The 21,258-nt window shown below is 39.4% G+C and overlaps 1 protein-coding gene across 1 annotated transcript in view; it reads right to left on the bottom strand.

Moving 5' to 3' along the window:
- The window catches only part of LOC137129022 (calsyntenin-2-like), a 203,302-nt gene extending 182,355 nt beyond the window's left edge, over positions 1-20,947 (bottom strand). Inside the window, exon 1 of the mRNA XM_067507802.1 lies at positions 20,462-20,947. Within this exon, the coding sequence (XP_067363903.1) occupies positions 20,462-20,525 (64 nt within the window). The 5' untranslated portion in view covers positions 20,526-20,947. The remainder of the gene's footprint in view (positions 1-20,461) is intronic.
- Between the last annotated feature and the right edge of the window lie 311 nt (positions 20,948-21,258).

Genomic DNA, 21,258 nt, shown 5'->3' with positions numbered 1-21,258 from the left:
AAGATAGAAAAGAGATTTAAAAGACAGAGATTTAAAGTGGGCACACAGAAATGTCCCCGTTTCAGAATGTAAATAAAACTATGCATAAGACTAATATATGCGCAAAGTGAAGCTTTAAGGTCCCAACTAAAAAATTTATTTAAAAAATGCATCCAAAAATTAAACATAAATAAACTAGGAATGTTAAAATAGGTTACTTCACTTAATTCCACTTCACAAGTAAGCAAATTCTTTTTTTACTTCAGTGTTTCTGATGTTACACTTATTGTTAAGAAAGCGTCCCACTGTAAGCTGCTGAAAGCTCAGCCTTATTTAGAACCCATCTATGTGCATATTGACAAATAATCTGGCAAATTCTTTTGCACCAATATACCTCCTGCTGGCACATGACAGCAGGGGTGGGAAATGACTGGATGATCGATTCTTTTCATTCTTTAACGTTTTTGTGGCCCAGTAACCCTAAATTGCATAAACCGGTACGGGGTCATGACTCAGAGGTTTTGGATTCACAAGCTTACTGCAGGACAATAAAAACTAAGAAAAAAGCACATATGCAGTAATTCAACTAGGAGGGAGATGGTCATGGAAAGACACAGACAGAGATTTACAGCACCCAGTAAGTGATATATAAAGTGTAAACAAGCGACAGATTGACTGCAATCCACCCACATGCATATGCGGCTTCGCTCCAATCCCGCGGAGTCGGCCCGTTGCCCCTGGCAGCCAGTGCTGGTAATGGCAGTGAACTGGCTCAAAAGCAATAAACAGTGCGTGCAGTTGAGCTGAATATGGCAGAGTTGAGATGCAAGGATGAGAAATTAGCAGTATGCAAATCTGAAACAAATATCAAACACCAACACAGTACGAATTGGAAAGAAACATTTTCAGTACAATTATATAGTGTGATACAATACATCTTTCAATGGCCATGACAACTAGGTTGACAGCTGGTATGTCTTTTCAATTTGGAAACATTTTATATTTGATCACAGCTTCAGTTCCTCCAAACACATATAAAAATGTCTTTCAGTGGTGGGTTTTTGTTACAACTATCTACTTGGTGCCTCTGAAGCTCCTAAACCTTAATCTCAAAACATTCTCTGAAGCTAGACAAGATTCAACTAATGAAAGGATGTCTCAATATTCACTAGAACTTAAAACAGCTAGAATCTATAGGTTTATGAAAAACATTGTATTAAAAGACAATGTGCAAATATGAAAGGTTGTGATGTCTGATCAAACTACACAATATTGTCATCGGTTCAGCCCCCCTTTGACTTAATCACAGCTGGGATTTGCTTCAGCCCCTCCCACTCTCAAAGTGTTGTTTTCAGCATCAATGCCTATCATAGCAATGTACACTACCTGCTCAACCAGACACAGCATACAGATAAAGGTAGTGACCGGATAGTTAAAAAAAGGGGCAGATATTACTTTGGGAGTTAGTGCAGAGTTACGAGAGTGTGAAAATTGGCCGTCCATTTACTAGGTGGACAGAAACCCCAGCTTCAATTGCATTCTAATATTTCTGTATAACTGCTGAACGTGTAAATCTTTCAACTGATAGATGTGCTGTTACAGTAGCAACATTACTATGTCAGCTTAAAACAGGATAGTCAATGTTGGGGTCATAGCCCATTTCCACTGTCAAAGTGACTACAAAAAAACACTTTAGCAGTTTTATTTTACACAAAATTAAAATTGTTTGTATTGAGCTAAACTAAAATTTAACAGACATCTTGACTAAAATGTTAAACCCATCATTCGAAAAATCACTACTTAAATCCACTACTACTTACTTAGAAAGCTCTGGTCTAATCCAGCAGACACATACTTTGGACTAAATATGAAAACATTCATATAGTTGTGAACATAATTGATTTAACTGAATTATATATATATATATATATATATATATATATATATATATATATATATATATATATATATATATATATATATATATATATATATATATATATATATATAAAAATCAGATAGACAAGATAGATATAGTCTGCTCCATGGAGATGGATTGGTGGTTAAAAAATAAATAAATAAATAAATATAGTTTTTTTTTGCTAGGTTCAAATTAAATACATGAAGTACAAGTGTTAAGGCCACTGAATATTACCATGAAATATCTGCTGTCAGCACACTCCGATTAAAATGGGCCATTAGTATCAGCCTTGAAAAATCTCCACTGACTGAACCCTAGGGCAAGCAAATCCACACATATCATGCAAGCTCACACTCACATACAGACACACACTTCTATCCTGCAGCCATTCACCCATGTAACTTTATGGACACCTTCTTGTCCATAAACCCAGGAGATGGAATGGAGAGGACAGAGAGTGACACAGAGAGAATTGGCCTAGTAAAACATTGCACCCTAATCTCTTGCTACCAGCAAAAAATCCTCTCTGCTATTAAATGCTCCCTTTCTCCTCCTGCCATTTTATTAACTATATTTGTTCAATGGGACCTTGAATTTTCTATCACTTAGGCTATGACATTGGGAGAGGAAGGGAAAAGTAAAATAAGAAGAAAATCATGACCTATGTTGTGAAAGTGGGAAGAGAAATAACCAACAAATAAAGAGTTTCTATTCTGTGTTAAACAATAAAGCACTGTCCTTATGAGGAGTGGGTTAGAACCAAGGTAGCTGGCTGGCAAAGAAAGACAAAGATAGAAAAAGACAGGAAGACAGAAAAATCATCAGAATGTTTTTTTCCACATGGACACATTTTAATGTTTGCATACTCGGGTGTCAGACATTATAAGTGTGAAATTCTTTTTGGTTTCTTACTCAGTACAACAGTGTATGAGTCAATTGCCATCCAATCAAAAGCTTGTGCTCTCTACAGCATCACAGAGGAAAGGTTTTAATCCCATTCCCACTGCCTCTCTGTCTCAGTGCTGTTAACAGTACCTCTGTATTTCATCATGGAACTTCAGAGACTCAAGAGAAAACAGGACGGACAAAAACAAGTTTGAATCTAAGAAGGGCTAACAAAGCTGGGGTTGTTACTGAAGGCTCAGCTGCAGCAGCTAGGAGTGGCATGGTGCACTTAAAAGCAAAGGTAATCCAATTGCCCTGCTATTGGGAATGAAAACCTTCCTTTCGGAACAGAATTAAACAAAAGAAAACAACAATGCCCTACTTCAGTTTCTATCAGTGTTGTCCGTGGCAGGATATTTTTAATACTTTATGTTCATCTTGCACATTCAACATAAGTTCAGACAGATGTAGCTGTGCTGATACACAACTTGAAGTACTGATTCGTCTTGTACTTGGGAGCTTTAGGACATTCTAACAAACCAAATTGGACTCAAGGGTAAATTATTTTCAGAATTACAGACACACAAACCCCGACTCTCCTATAAGTCATGTGCACATAATTGATAGAAGGCAAACTGTTATTCCTTTCAGAGTAAAATTATGCCATGACTGTTACCATTGTCTTTTATTTTGTATATTACTGCTCATTGAGCACTGGTTGTGTGTTGTAAGAAGTCCAGATGATCATGTTGACATTTAGGCTACAATATCTTTCAAGATGTGACTTGGCTAGCATATCCGGTTTTTAAAGAAACATTCTTACATTCAGACATTACTGCCCTCATAGGTACCTGTTTGATGTGTCTCCTGGTGCTCTTCAGGCTCTAGCTCACCCTCTGGCTTGGAGCCTTTTTGTTGTGCTTCAAAATAAATTGAAATAATACAATAATAATTAAGGATAGCATTGTCAATTGAATATTCCTCTCAGAATTACTCAGGCACAGCAGAACTAATATTTAATGATCAACAATAAAGGAAAGGATTGTTGTAAAAATCAAATTGAATTGTAAGCTTTCAACTCTTACTGCAAATATGCACCAACACAACTTAACAGCTGAATTTTCATGGACATGCTGCTGACAATGGCGTGAAGTGAAGACATTTTTTTAACTATACAAAGCCCTGGAATCAGACTAGTAGAAGGCTGAATTTAGCTCTGTATGTTAAAATATTTACTACTATACATTTGTTTTGTCCTTTCAGCTCATCCTGAGAGTTCAGGGTCGCCACAGCGGATTATTTGTCCGCATGTTTATTTGTCAGAGTTTTTACGATGCCCTTCCCGACGCAGCCCTCCGCAATTTCTACTGGGATGGGAATGAGCAGCTGGGGGCAGCGACTACTGATCACTCTGGCAACTGAGCCACTTTTATAGTATACATTACAATTACAAAATGCATTAAAAGGGTTTCATTAACATGCTGTCTGGCCTTACCATGAAATTATTTCACAATCCTCAACACTGTCTGAAAAACACTCTCTCCTACAATATGTAATAAAACTCTACTCAATACTATGCACAGATGTAACTCGGTTTAAATTTATCATTGACGTAAATATAATTTTTGTTTGCCATCAGCCCACTTCCCACTGTAAAATACTTAAACTTACATAGGAAATGCTGCTTAACATTTATGTCATAAAGTTTCACCTGGGGCCTGTCGTTGGTTTGAACCCAGCTCTGCAAAGCTGCGCTGCCCTTTGTTGCCTCCCTAAATGGTCATTCTGCCTACCCAAAATGACCATTATATAAAAAAAAATGCACAATTTCATTAAGGCAAGTTGTCGTTTAATAACAAAAAATAAGATGATTTCTATCTACCATGACAAACTGCAATGACGGCCACATTAGCTATCGTATGCTGCAGGAATACCTGGACATTAGCTTCTTTAGGCTAACGTTAGCTAAGGTAGCTTGCTAAATAACTACACCAAACAAGCAATTTCAACTTAGCGCTACTTTCTAAAGGAAACAATTTGATAAAAGCTAGCATTATTGCTAATGCATTATTGCTAATGCTAGCTCTCTTATATAACTTCCGTTATATGAATTAGCTAGCTAGCTAGCTAGCCGGTTTAATGCGATAATTAGCTCGCACAATGTATGACGTTAATGCTACGATAACGTGACGAGCAGCATATCATTTGGCAGAATATGTGGAAATTTTATTTTTATTCAGTTATCCACTTGGTAAACTATTTATCGTGTATCATCATAGTCATTTCCACAACTCACCCGAGACCCTCACAAACCATCAACATTTGGTACTAGCCACGCTGTCACATGACAGGGGTCATAGGGCCACACTTTGCTTTTCCGCTCTCTCTCTCTCTCCTCTGTGTGTGTGTGTGTGTGTGTGTCCTTTATTTTATTTTTGTTTTTAATTTTATTTTCATTTAGAACCATTTACACATGTAGATTACATATTCTATTTACATTTGTCTACAGACATTCTTTTTTTTTATAAGGGCTGGGGTATCCATTTGACTAATGAACCTTGGCCCCTGATATGAAAACAGAAATAAGTGTGCTAACCTTTTTCTTAAGTAAGGAAGGGAAAATAATATTGTGAGAGTCATATGAAGTGTAGTCATATGAAATTAATCAATTTCTGCCAAATTTGAACAAATTCTGTCTTTTGGACATTTAAGCAATGTGTTTTTTTCCATTTTTAGTATTTCCAGAGGTATCGTGACTATCATACATAGTGGGAGGTGTAGATTGCAATCATTTTCTTATAATGCACCTTTTACTTGCTACCAATAGGACCTACAACAACTTTGTATCTCTCTTCTGTCTAAAAACTAAAACATGAGCCAGATACACGGTTTCAAAGTTGAATGGTACCTCTGTTTCAAATAGCCGTAGTTTAGGGCAATCCCAGAAATTATGGAAGTGGTGTTTGTATCCTTGGTATGAGCATGTTAAAGGCTTTAATGATAATGACTATATGTTTATTTCATTTTGGTCTAGGTTTAGCAGTTATGGGCTACTCTTATTTAGGCTGCCAGAAAAGCAAAAAATATATGTTTTTTCTTTCTACAGAGGAAAGGAGGGAAATAAAGATGGGTTTTGACAACTTTAGCTTGGCCTTCTGCACATCTTTACATTAAGGAGTATTGAGCATGTAATGCTAGTGGAATTTATATTTGTTTTCTGTTAAGAAGGTATCATATACGTTGGCTATTCATGCTTAAACAGAGTGTTCGCAAGTACAAACACACACATACACACACACACATATGAACACAAAAAAATCTGTTTTGGTGTTTTTCTGCAAACCAACAAAGCCCAATGACATCTACAAATGCTAAATGCCAACACATAAAGTGGATTTAAAATAAATTCTGTTTATTCAAAATAGGCCAGGCATTCACACAATAGATAGCATCTTTAAATGTGATTCAACAAAATATGCATCCAATTTGCTCAACCTCATTCCAAGTCCTGCTTTCTCCCTCCATCTCGCCTCTGGCCTCACTGTATTCTGCCTATTTCAATTTCAGCCTGTCAATCAATCGCTCACCTATTCTCTGCTTTTGTGGCAACGTGGCAAAGGTGTGATTATGATGTTGATTCGTAAACACCACACCCCAAAAGACTGCATGGATGAAAGCACCAATGCCACTTGAAAATTACCCACCCGGTTGGGGACAAGTCATTTGCTACACAGTTGAGCACCACAACAAACATTCAAACACCAGCATAGACACACAAAGCAAAGAGGTAAAACCGTAGGTAGGAAAATACAAAGAAGTGAAGTGTAAAAAAGGATGGGGACGACTTGGAGATGAAGGAGTGCCTTGGGACTTAAGATGTTTCTATGCGTGTGAATGTGCATCTGCGCTCCTCTACATGGATTCGGGCCTCTTGGCTGTAGGCAGCAGGGGAGCGCCACCACTTCTCAGACAGATGGAAAGAGACTCTCCAGGACTGAGAAAGGGGATGAGGGCTCAGAGGGCTAGGTGTTCTCTGCTCAGAGGGCAGAGAATTGTAGGGCTAGGTGTCACACACACATACAGTGCATGCAAAACACACACATTCAAGCACAAACAGCTATTTCATATGTTCTTGAGCATCAGGTGGCCAAAACTAGAGTGCTTGAAAATACCACCTGGGAAATGCCACACAGCTGGATATAATCTATTTGTTTGGGGACCCACAGCATACCATAAAAGGAGAGGACACATTGATATTTAAATGGTGCATTTGTGTGTCTGTGTATGAGAGAGAGCGAAGAAGAGGAACTGGAAGTGAGAGAGCAAAGCAGCAGCTGTGTGTGTGTTTCAGCAACATAAAACTGTGACATTGAGATGTAGTGAAAGATAAGAACATTGATATTTCTTTGCCTTTATGAGACAGAGATGGATTGTTTAATATCTGCCAAGTATGTTCTGGCACGACTCAAGAGAAATTGAGAATAAATGAGAAGAAGAACAAATAGTGATTAACTACAGCACTTGTAGTTAATATGATTACTTTTTAAAATAACTACTAAAATTGACCAATAACAAATCACCATTTGTAGCAACACATTTTTGGCTTTTATAGGAATAAAAACTAAATGATTGTCAATTGTTAATTGGTTTAAACATTAATTTATCGGACAAATTTATAAAGCAAAGATTTTTAGTGTTTCCACTGACCAGCTTGTATTTTGTAAAGTTTGATGTCTGCAACACACTCAAAAAAAGCTGGAACAGAAGCAAAGACTGAGAAGTCTAGTAAATATTCATAAATAAATAACAAAACAACACTATGCTGGATGATTCCAGAAGTAGCAGATTAACTGAACAGGGTTAGAGCACAGACAAAAAATCTTTTATTGTCATCATGGTGCACATATACAAGTTACATTGCATTTAACCCATCGCCCTGGAAGAGCAGAGGGCAGCCACAGGTGGTGCCTGGGGAGCTAGCACTGAGTGAAAGACATACCTGGAGCATGGGCTAGGATTTGATCTGGAAGACTTCTGCATCCCAGCTTGATGTCCCATACATTGAGCCACCAAGCTCCTGCACCCAGAATCCAGAAACCACAAATGCAATCCAGAAACTCTATTAGGCCAGAAGGAAGTCGTACATCTATTCTTTGCAAGACACAGAGTTCTCTGGGCCAGAGCTCATGTAAGATGGACGCAAAGACAGTGGAAACGTTCTGTGGTAAATGTCTATATTCAACCTTATTTCCTTTTTTATTTTCCCTTTTCCATCTTTGCAAGAGTCTCAACTTTTCTCAACACCAGAAATTGTGTTTTTAGAAGTTGAAGTGTCAGACTCAACAACTAAATTACAAAAAATATGCTTAAATTAAGTTAAAGGGCAACACTTTGCTCTCCGTCATCAATTACCACAATAGTATCTTTGAGCAGAGCAACAGACACCCAGCCAATCTATGGAGCTTTACAGCAAGCAACACTGCAGCCCTGGTGAGACCAGGAAGGTCTACTACAAACTGTATGTTGTGCTTGGTAAATATTAGCTAGAGTGTGGTTGGAAAATAATGAATTTTTGTTCCCTTGATAAATAAAAGAAGAAAGATACACTGAGGCCTTATTTCATATAGCATGTACAGAAAAACAAAAGAAGAATCAAGCTTAGATCTCACAAGAAGACATCCAAGTATTTCCCAGCACAGCCTTGTCATATTATTTTAATGCAATGCGTTTAAATATTTAAGGCTGTGTGTGTAGTAATTTGTGTTCCTCTAAGTTAAGACCACATTTTTAATTAGCTTGTGCTCCCTGTCGTAATGGCAATGTAAAATATGTCCCTGCTCTCAGAGGTGCATCACCGGATTTTTTTTGTTAATTTCTTTACTCAAGAGGGCAAACTTGTTGGAAGTGATTTTTTTCCCATTAGCTTTTCATTGTTATCACCATCTGTCACTGTGAGGATCTGTGAAAACCTTAGCACTCGCTGCACTCTACAAAGTTACTTTTCCTTTTAAAGCTAGTGCCTCACAAAAGTTTTATTTTTCAGACTATTACAGATATTGAAACTGCACAAGAGATTTGTAATCACAAGGTTATGTACCTGTACAGTATTTTCTAATAGTTTTTTTCCCCATATAAACAGGGTAACCCTATCTCCTAAATTATGTTGTTATGTAACTAAACTGCAACTGCAAATCTGATTTAGCAGCAAATGTAATTGCCAGCAGATTATATTTTCTATTAACATAATGAGGATATGCTGATCAACATAAGTGGCAAATCACAGATACTGAACATATCAATTAAATATTCTCTGACAACATTTTTCTTTTCTACCAAAATATCCCGTTTTGCACCACAATATTATAGCGACTATAATCTTAAACTTTGTAAGGTTGGGGATCTCGCTTAATAGAGAGAAATGTAACAGTGACTTCAGATTCGTTTACAATAACGAAATTAAGAAAACTACTACCCTTATTGTTAATGTTAAAGAAGAGTTAATTTGATATTATTGTATAAGAGATTTATCAGTGTACCTGATTCTGGCTTAACAAACACACGGAATGGGTTGATTTTTTTCATTTTAATAATAACAAGTCAATTGAATTTTCTGACTACATGAATCATATTAAAATATTGTAAGTTTTAATATTGGCATTTTTAATTAAATCCAGTAGATCAAACTGTATAAATTGAAGCTGACAATCTCTTATATTATGGACTTATCTGTTTGAAAGTTATAAACATGCTTTTCAACATGTTGGAACACACTGAACTTATCCATCCATTGAGGACAAGCGGTGTGGTTTGTTATGCAGCAGAACGGGCCTCTCCTCTCATGGTGTTCCCTGGCTAAGAGCTCAGTATGGGGCCCCTCCACTCTCAGAGACAGATGTTAGGACTGGGGCTGGCCATCCACTTTCACTATAATGAGAACTCTAGGGGGCCTACACACACACACAAACATTCAGGTAAATGCATGGAAGCACCACATACACCATGTCTACCTTTCTACTGTACATGCGAATTAAGCAAATATATACTTTGTTTATACACACACGCACACGCACACACGCACACACTAACACACACTTGCACACATACGTATGTAACCTGACCACAAAATGAGAAGCAAACAAGGAAAGGTGAGTGAGCCAGGGGTGAATTCATGATTTGATAATAATGTACTGTTTACTGCTTCACTGACCTTCACACACAAATATACATGCAAACACACGCACCATCACACACACATTAACAGTGTATCTAAGTGACAAGTTATTTAAATACAGGGTATGGAGGGCAAAGGGTGTGGGTGGGGTGGTGGTGGGGTTAGGCAGGGCTTGAGAGTGTGTTTTCTCCGGAATATGACACTACAATTATCCACCAACCTGTCATTAGATTCGAGCCTGCAACCTGTTTGACAGTGTTCATGTAGCTCTGTTATTAAGAAGATCTGTGTTTATCCTAATTTCTTTTTTCTGTCCTGTGTGAGGCCGAGAAAGTCACAGGAATATAACCAAAGTTTCATTGTGTGTCAGGATGTTTCTGTACTTTGTAGTGCATGTTTTGTTTGACTAAGCACTCTCATCAGTTTAAACTTGACCTTAAATTACAATCAGCCTAATAAAGTCAATGAAAGATACTCAGAGCCAGGACTAAAACTGAAATAATATTAAAATTTAAATTTTAGCGTTTAAATATCCTTAACCCATTGTCTTTCCAAAATGAGAATCTCCACAGGCTCCCGGTGATAGAGGCAGTAACTGAAAGATAAAGGGACAGATCCTCAGGGATAAAGACAATAGTGTGATAAGACCTGACTAAGCTTCACCATTGGTAATTACCTCCACACTAATGCTACACAAGGAAAAACCAGTGGGAGCATGGAAAAAGAAGAGGTCCACAGATTGAAAAAAAAGCACAAAATACTGGAGAGATTGAATTTGTGATATTATTGCCAGACAGATTGGACTGACAAAGAAAATACATAGATGAGGGTAAGATTGGAGATAGAACAGAGGATGAACAGGGGGGAGTTAGGGGCTGCAAAGCTGTGGGAGGAGCAGGTACACAGTGACCCAGATCCTCCTCCTGGTATCATGAGGGCAGCTGCTACAGCATAGCTGGTGACTGGAGCAAAGCATGAAGAGATACAGGACACAAAAATGATTTAAAGCAGCAGCTGTAGAATGACAGCTGGTCTAAATCACAATAAATGTGGGGATGTGCAGGTTTGATACCCACATTCTGTGTTTTGTGGCTAACTAGAGCCTGTTGAACTTAAAAGTTCCTTGGTCCCCATGGTCTCTCTCTCTTTCTCTCTCTCTTTCTCTCTCTCTCTCTCTCTCTATCTCTTTTTCTCTATTTCTCTCTCTCTTTCTCTGTCTCTTTCTCTTTCTCTTGCTCCTTGCTGATTTCTCCCAAAACACACAAGGACAAATGAGGCCCTGAGCATCCTGTTAAAAACGAAACAAAGCAGCAGAGAGGTCATGTCCCTCAGGATTTGACCTCAACGCAGGTAAACATACACACACATTTATATATCTATATATATATAGATTTATACACACACACACACACACACACACACACACACACACACACACACACACACACACACACATTTGGCAATTACTGAGCCAGTGCAACAGCCATAGGGAATTTGGGTGCACCTTTACAAAGGGGAATAGGAGGAGCTCGCAGTGTGTGTAGGTGTGAACATGTGTGTCAGTGGCCCAGTTACAGCCAAAGGATAAAATTGCTGCATCCGTGACAGGCCTTCTACACAAAGCCAGTCCCACCTGTTCATTTAAAATGCTCCACCTGTGCTGCATGTTCGTGTATGTGTGTGTGAGCACAAAACAGCTACAGATGTCTTGAATTGAAAGACACCATGTTAAATGCACATATTGTATTTCACGTATTGAGCTATTGTGTTAAGGCAAAACACACACAAACACACGGTTCACACACTTTGCATTCATTTTATCACCCTCAGAAGGGTTAGCGGATCATTGTGCCAAGATTTGTGTGACAGATTGAAAATATGGTCTGTGTTGGAGAACTGACCAGACTGTTGGAAGAATATTTATTTTTAGATGTTTTATGGTTTTGGCTATGTGACACTGATGCAAGGTAGAGTCAAGGACACACACAGAAAGAACACACAGTATTTTGTGTTTGGGTAGTCTTAATCAGTGTGTTGAGTTTAAAGCTCCTAAAAATGTATTTTCAAAACTACAGTTACCATAGGGATTTTTGTGTAAACAAAGGTATTCAGCGTTTCTTGCCTGAACATTATTTGTATCCTTCCTCAATACTGATTGTATAAAATATTTAAAATTGTGCAGTTTGCAAATATAACTTCAATGGTTCTTTATGATTATTTTACTGCATTACTTTATTTATTTTAGTACTGTCAACACCCACTGGGGAGCAGTAGATAAGCATGACACCAGCAACAGTTTATATTGCAAGCTTGCATGTGTGTACATCCGAAACACAGGCTACTGTTACTGCTTGATGCAGTGGTGTAGTAAGTACTAATATAGTTACTTGAGTAAAACTATCAATACCACATTATAGAAATACTCCAATACAAGCAAAATGTCCTACATTCAAAAGGGAATCTAAATAAAAATACTCATGTAGTACACCAAATATCTTACTTTACACCAATGAAAATGATATTAATAATGATAATTATTGATTAATGTGTTTTTTTAATAATGATTATTTATAAATGTGTTCCTCACATTAGGGTTGCAGCTAGTATCGAGTGTGCTGCAACTCGAATAAAAAATCGAGCTATTTGTCATTTTAATTCTGATATATTTTGAAATATCTAATACTTTAAATAACAACGTATCTTGTGTATCTCACACTGGCCATCATTAAAGCCTTATACTCTGTGTCATTAATGGGGTTCTTAAAATTAAGTACAGTACTAACAATGTAATGTGCAGGTTTTTATCTCTGAAATGTAGTGAAGTCAAGATTAGTAGAAAATGAAGCAAATTAGCAGAAGAGTCAACTAGGAAAAACCTCAAAAGTAAATGTTACTATGCAGCACTGCGTGGAAATAATCTATCCACGCTTACTTACTGTACTAAAACTGTTCTATGTTTGGCAGAAAAGGAGCCCATCTTTCACAATTACAGGCTGATCGTGATTGATTGATTGGTTTTCAGAGCTTTGCAATATAGTGCATCTACCCCATTATCATTATATCTCACTATGTAAGATCTAAAATGTTAAAAAATACTGCATAGCATCATTGAAATGCTGCACATTTCCTGGCCACTTTCACCCACCCATCTGTCACTCATCAATCACTTCTAAGCCTTATCATAGCTGTGACAGGCTGTCAGGTCCCTGGTGTGTTCTCACATATCTCCACTCTTCTAACATTCTTGCACACTAGTGTATGCAAATTCCCACTCACAGTGAAGCATGAGCTCATGGAAAGACAGAACTCTCCCATTAAGTCTGCTTTCAGCACAATGGAGAGCTCCATTGCTGCGGTTTCTTGCTGAGTGTCATTGGCTCATTTCAGGACCAAGGACAGTGCCAGATATTTGCTTCATGTCTCCCTTTGTGTAACTCCTCTGTTGTCTCACATTTTGTTCTGAGAGTAAAATACTACTAAAAAAGAAGAACAAAAACCCTCTCTTCCACAAAAACAACAGCAGTGATGCAGCTTTCAAAGCCTTTATAGTAATCTAGGATGCAGCAGCTCTAAACACAACACATTAAATATACATAGGTGTATTAAGCAAGACTAAATGTTTGGCACCCAGCTCTTTTGCTTACATAATGACTCATATTTTAGCAAACATGAAAAGAAAGTAGCAGATTTGATTATAGCAGCACAGAGATAACCCAGGTAAAAAAAGCACAAGTGAGACAGACCTTGTTTCTGATCACTACCAATCATAACTACGGCAGAATGGTGACAGACTTTGTAGCATCTGTTGGCGAGCTGGACTAACGCCAGGGGCGCTGACACTAGTACTGTAACTTACATCAACCAGCACTTACACACTACAAATTTTATCAGGATCAACATATCTTTGGATCTGTGCTGACAGATCTGTGTTTATGGAAAAGGAGAATTTTTTAATTTATTTGTTAAATAGTTATATTTTTATATAAAATATCTGTCGGAAAGCCTCTGCGTATGTTTAATTGTTTGTGTGCATATAGGAATCTTTGGGTGTGTAGATGTAAACTCCTGCAAGCTCCTGTTCAGCCTGTAAGTGGCTAGCATATGGGATGACAACTGTTGCTTTCATGGGGAAGTGGATGGATTAATTTAAATTGAGTACTGATAGGAGAACAGACACACAAATGATGAACACTTAACACAATCATCAAGGCGAGAATCACACAGGAACCACTTGGATGTGTCTGTATTGGGCTTTCAGGGAATGTGGACTAATGAAGAAATTAACAATTACCCCATGATTTATAAGTGTGTACTGGCAGCTCAATATCTGTGGATAACCATCAATGCTGCAAACCATTAGTAAATACATGGTGCCTGTGGTTTGAAATGGGGTTATGTGTGCAGACTGACAATGAAGAGTGTGTATTGCTGCTTGCGCTGCTGAACCAGGCAACTAATGCTCCGGCAGGGCTGACCTGAATTTGGAGCTGTCCTAATCTGAGATACTGCAGTAGCTTTTCACTAACTTTTTAACGTGCTGCATTTTGAGTAAGGAAGATTTCAAATAGTTAGCAAAGGGAGACAATAGCCGGAGGTTTCAGTTAAAATTGTCACATTATTGGCACACAGTGAACAGAAAGTGAAGACAGTGTTACAGCTCAAAACACATTTTGTCTCAATTTCGGTGACATTTCACGGGTTTAACGGGCATAAAAATACTTTATTTCCTGCAAAATGTAAAACAGTTTCTTTAGTGTATAGTAGAGTAGATTTCAGAATAACCTGTCTCAAAATACCATGTTGTGCAGTAACTGAAATTTGTCCGGGCTGATACAATATAAATATTAAAAATGTATTACTTTCTATATAGAATGTGTATGGATGGATAGATAATCATTTTTATGAAAAAAAAGGAATGGATCAACAATACAGATATAGTCACAGGAAGCAAATGTCAGCACTGAAAGCAGAGAGTCACTCCTGCTCTGTCTGCTTGTCAATAATAAAAGTCTGCACTCAACTCAGAGTGCTCCACTTGTCAAGTGTGAAGATTTATGAGTCACGGACGCAAAGATCTCCAGCTTTCATTCTGACCTCCTCTCTTCTCACTCATCTTTCCATTCTCTCCATCTTCTCCCTCTGATCATTTCCTCTGAGGTCAGCCAGACCCAGCTGGCGGAAAAGAACAGGTCAGGCACTTTCTGTCGATGTAACCCTTCGCTACTCGTCAGTGTGTGTGTCCGTGTCTGAGTACGTGTGTTTCTCACTGAAAAATGGAGTCCACTGGTGAGATTGGAGTAGAGGTAAGTGATTGGAGAACAGGAGCAAATGGATGAGAGGAAGTCTGAAGTGGTCGCAGAAGGAGTCCCTTGAAAATCCTAGAGAGCTCTTATGTGTGTGTGTGTAAGTGGTGTCTATTTCATGTACTGTAGACTATCACCAGGGGAGCATGGTAAGTCTGGCTAAATGCTTAAAACATTTAACAAACTTGATTATCCAGAAGAAGTGGGGACTAAGTGCAGCACTTCAGGGATGACATCAACACAGTGCTCAATACCCACATATAAAAGTGCAGTTTTGGATATGAATCTTCATAAGGTTCAAATTTCGACAAAGTAAGAAATTCACCTCCAAAGAAGATATATATCTATTAGACCTTAGGTTTTAAGTACTGACAGTGTTCGCATAAAACTCAGCGTGCATTGTAGAATTAATGGAAAAAGTGGAAGTGGAGAGTACAGCATGTTGAAACCCCTCTTTCCACACTTTTACACACTCATACTTTTACTCTGAGCCCCTTTACTCCGCTTCAAGGAAATGCTAAATGTGTAGCATAAATGTTTCTGAATGTTTTCAACTTTGTAGCGAAAGTTTTGGGGAAATCTCTTTTCAACTTCAATATGACAATGCACCCATGAAAGATATAGGCCATAAAAAACGGTCCTCACAGTTTGGAGGAAAATAATAAACCTCAGTCTTATCCATTACCAAGTTTAATTAAAAACTGTGCGATATGTCTTCAAGTCCATATACTAACATTTTTATGACTGATTAGGAGGAAACTCCTCCAAATAAATATTGTAGAAAGCTTCTCCACATGAGTGGTGGCTGTTATTGCACCAGATGAATCCGTATGGTTTGGGAATAAAATGTCCATGAAGAATTTGACCATTTGTATGTATTTGGCTACATAGTATGGTAAAATAATTTTCTCTTGCACGCATGCACAGCATACACACTGAACAGGTCAGAACAGTCATGGATTGTATTTTTCATTGCTATAGCCTTTTTCTGCCTGGTATGACCTACAGTGCAGTGGTTAACTGTCCTAAAACGTTTGAATACAGTGGTTACCTGTAAATGTTAGACAGATATTTTGGTGGAATGAATAAAACATTTTTCACTTTGTGATTCTCCTCCTCTTGTGCAGTTGTAACACTACATTTGAGCACGCAGACCACAATGGCTGCTGTTAGGCAAATTTAAACTCACTCAGTCAGTAAGTTAAACATCTTGTTAGCCAATTTTTTTCAGCTAACAGAAACACAAAGTCCTTAAACCTCTCGGAAAAAAAAATTGCTGCGAGCATAATGCGCTATGTCTAAAAACTCCAAGCAACTAAATATGATGAGAGGGTTTAATGTTAACAATAATTCCTTTTCCTTTCCCCATACTCATCTGAAAAAGGCATTGTTGATTCTAACTTTATTCTGCAAAACCCACTTTCGCCTTGTCTCTGATCTAATAAACTCTCTCTTTCTCCCTGTCTCCCTAACACTTTGTAGGGCAAATCAGTGGACCTTGACGGTCTGTGTATCTGCACCCCCCCACCCCAAAAAAAAACAACCCACTCACTGTGCTGTACATCCAATTCAGTCAGCAACTGAACTATATACAAACACTGACCTCGACATCTACAAACAACAAGGAAGTTGGAAGAGACAAAAACAGACAAAGCAAAAGGAGTCGCATAGTGTAATGATGCAGAAAGTTGTAGTGTATAAAGCCACAGTGGAATACCTTAGATAAGCACATTAAGATTTGATAATACCTTTCAGAGAGAAAGCTTTTCTTCCATCTGTGACTTTCTGTGCACGTGGCACCCACTTGGAGCTGCTCCACAGTTGTCCCATACTTAACACTGAAGCAGAAAGCAAAGGCTTGGTTGCTCGTTACCAATAAAAACCCCATTTGTTGTATGCAGCTGTGCCGTGCTCAAGTCGTGTGTTTTGCGGCAGATCTAATCACAGGATCACAGGAACTCACCTTGTCCTCCTTATTAGGAGGTAATAGCTTAAACTTCACTGCCCAGCCTCCATCTTTTGTCTCTAATGGCTGTAGCACTGTGCTGAAATCAGTGGCGTGTGCAGCCTCCATGAACCCACTAAGCCTTCCTACTTCTCAAATGGCACAGGGCTGCACAGAGAGCAGTGGAGCTTTGAAAACGGTGGACAAAGCAAGTGCTTGTAAAAAATCTGTGATGTTCCTCCATGCCGGTGAGCCCTGCCTCCACAGGCCGCGACATGCCCAGCAGGATTTGTGCTGCATCCTGTGTCATAGCCTGCTTGGAGGATTTATAGAGAGCCCCCATAATGCACTTTTTCTCTCTCGCTTTGGGGGCATAAATCTGCTCCTGTTTTTTGTCACCCTCCTTTTTATTTGTTAATGGGATCCTCAAATCACTACCCTCTTTGCTTTCTTTATCCTTCACACACACAAAAGCAGTAGCTAACACACCCCGACACAAATGCAGAAGCCACATATGGAAAATCATAAATTATACGACCTGTGTCAACTAATCCTCCAACTCCACAAGCAGTCTATAGCCACAGCCTAGAGCTTGGAGGCCCCTCTCCAAAGGCTGAGCATTACTATCCAACTGTTTGCATGTTTACTGACAAAAAAAATGCCCGGTGTGTTTATCAAAATATAATAAAGCAGCAAAAAGGTTCCACTAACAAAGAGACACACAGTGGGTAGCAGAATTAAAATACACTGTGCTAGTAATGAGCAATCTAAATTCAGAGTTCATATTGCTTGGAATTACACAAAAGCAAGACTCCGGGCAGCACTGGCAAAAACTCTATAGCTCTTTCTGCTTCACTGCCAAAAGATTCTCTCTGTCAAGCGGCGACACGGTTGGTCCTGGGGAAATCGTTTGAGCCACAGTATGTGTCTGTGAATGCAATAATTCCTTTGTAAACAACATCATCTCTGCGCCCATTTTTGCATACTTGACGCCTGTCAACATGTTGGCTGCACTCTATCACTCTCCCTGCACGTGCACGAACAAACCTACGCACACACACCTACACACACTCACACACAGAGAGGGATGTTAGCGCTTCAAGCTCTGATTACTGACGAGTCTGCAACTCATACTAAGTAGATGCACACATATCTAGACGCATATGCAGGCTGAGTATGACTGGATGACTTGAAGGTGACAGTGATTAAAGGAAGTTGCACATCCATGAAATGAAACAGTGGCTAAACAGAAAATGACAGGAGTAGCGGCGCTTCAAAGTTATCTGGAAAACAGCTTCACATTTTGCGCCACGGAGGCAGATCCTTCTCCACACTTGACATGAATGCACTATTTCAGTTGTCATTTCCAATACTGAGACAGAGAAACAGATTCAGGAGTAGGAAATAAGAAATGATTTAGGTTTGTTCCTCTGCTTCTTGCCAACTGTGACAGGAAACAGGAAAAACAGCGAGGGTCAGAGTAGCAACAGATATCAGATACACAGATCCCAGAGACAATAGACTCTTATTTTCTCCTGGATTTAACTCCACTGTACAGTGGCCCTGGGGAATCAATTAGAACCATAGTGTGCCTGGTTTTTCCACCCCCATTGACTCGGCAGTAATTTGTTTACTTTGCAGCAAAGCTCTGGATGCAAACTATAATATAAATCCTTCCTTACAATTCAACTATCATGGGATTTCCTGCTGTGTTACATACAGTATATTAGCTTATCAGGTAACATACAATATCACCAGACAGGTCCCAATGAGTCTTTGCTTGAATTTCCAAGCTCACAGATTCAGTGAGTTTTCTGCAACTAATTCTGTATATCAGGCAAAAGTGTAACCTCTGGGCCAGCTCATGGCCTGTTTCCCTCTAGACACACACACACACACACACACACACACACACACACACACACACACACACACACACACACACACACACGCAACAAAGACTGCAATTGGAGCCAGCCAATCAGCAGGGAGGTTCTCTCCTGTGTCATGCAGCAAGGAGGATGAACAGCTTATCACACTTGTCTCTTGACTGCCAGACACAACTGACAGGTGTCACCTTGTTATTTCACTGCGTAAAAGCCAGCCCCAGTCTACAGGGAGTTGATTAGTACAAACCTGTTGCCGCACTTAGCCGCTTACCTACGGGACACGTCAGGCTCACGAGTGAATTGAGCGGCACCGCTGCAACGGGGATACTGGTAGATCTAAAATTAGCTCTGAAGCAAAACTTCCAACAGCATGGCACCCATTTATGACATCTGGGTGTCATTATCGTGTATCTGTTGCTTTGGAAATTGTTTGTAGCATGTTTTGGAATTTTAATAAGCTAATTGGAGCTTTAAATATATCCCATCATGCTTCGTTTTTGTACGTGTATAATGCACATGATTTCAAATGGCGTGTGAAAGAAATGGCAAAAGTAAAAACAAGAATCAGGTGCCATGTTGTCTGCACAAAAAGACCTCATTAAGTGTCAGAGCAGCAGTTGTAGGATTTGTATTTTAACCAAACGGTGTGGTTCATCTTTACCTTTTTACAAGCTCAGTAAAGGATTTGACCATATGTTTCTGTCCCAAAGGGAGTTCTGAAGTCTCTTTAATATGGATATTCACTTTAGGTCCCCCAAAAACATATTTATGGGCCACAAGTGATATCTTATACATTGCTGCTTCTTTTTAGGTTTTGATAAAACAAAATTTCACGGGTTCTATTCTCCATAACTTTTCTCCCACTTCCTCTTACTGTACAGTTATCAGTCGCAAACAACCCATTAGAGACATAACAGTGTTAACACAGGTTTATCAAACATCCACACACCCACAAAAGAAATCAGTGATTTTTCCACAGTAGGATATTATATCACAACAAAACTCCAAGTTCCTAAATCAGTGGTTTCTGCATTGGTTAATGTATAAATGTATACGCAGGCTACAACAAAGCGCCACAGAAAGACTCTTGAAATACTGCAACTACTGTTTGGATTCCAGGGAATATAAAACAAGTGCAATCAAGTGCCCTGATGGGCAGTACAGGTATACAGTAAGTCTAAAAGGGAACACTGCAGGAGAATTATAGTCATACTCTTGAGAAAATAACCTCACACACACAGACCCAGCATCACTTGTGTGTGTCACATTTCTCCGCATCCACACAGCCTCTCAGGCCACGTCCACCTATATGTGAAAGCCGTAGCAGATGCGCATCGCGCACAGCAAGTTGCCCTTCACCTACCGTACCTTTGGTGTGAGCGACGCTCAACCCCAGAGCCACTACAGCCAACACGCCGGATATTCTCAGCATCTTCTCGGTGGAGAAGGACTGCGGCGACCTCTTTCCTCTTCTCTCCTCTTTCTTACTCTCTCTCCTTTCCGCCCTCTCCTTCTTATTCAGCGCAGCGGGTTCTCTCTCTCTCTCTCTCTCTCTCTCTCTCTCTCTGTCTCTCTCTCTTCCAGCAGTCTGGAAACAGTTCGCTGATATGTGGGACAAGGCACGCAACGTGGAGTACAAGGAGGACACCGGGTACCCGCGACGCACCTTGCCTCTCCGGACCGCGCGTCGTCGCACCGCAGGTTGTGTGGACACTGAAGACAGCGGCAAAAGTGGTTTCTGCTGAGACGGGACCAGAGATCAGCGCACCCCGGGACCAGACCGAGCAACGTCACATAGAGGAGAGCGAAGAATTCAGGCGCTCCCCCAGTCTCTCCTCCCCTTTCCCTCTATCTCTCTCATCCTCCGCCCTTCCCTCTCTCCTCCTCCCATCTCCTATCTCTGGAGCATCCCAGCCCACTTCAACTCACGCTGAGCCTGCCACGCCGAGGATCTCAAGTGAAAACATGTTTGAAAAGCACTGACCGCCGTGTTTTACTGTGCTTTTCTCCATCCACAAAAAAACACTTAAACACTTAAAGAAAACATTACCGCGTTTACAACGAAAGCGTTTTGGCGCACACATGTTAATTTGCAATACCAATAAAGGTTAAATATCACTACCATGCCACTATAAATTCACCACACTGAGCGCCCAGAGTAAAGC

This window comes from Channa argus, chromosome 6 (assembly GCF_033026475.1).
Source record: "Channa argus isolate prfri chromosome 6, Channa argus male v1.0, whole genome shotgun sequence".
Lineage (NCBI taxonomy): Eukaryota > Metazoa > Chordata > Actinopteri > Anabantiformes > Channidae > Channa > Channa argus.
This window is presented reverse-complemented; position numbering and strand designations above follow the sequence as displayed.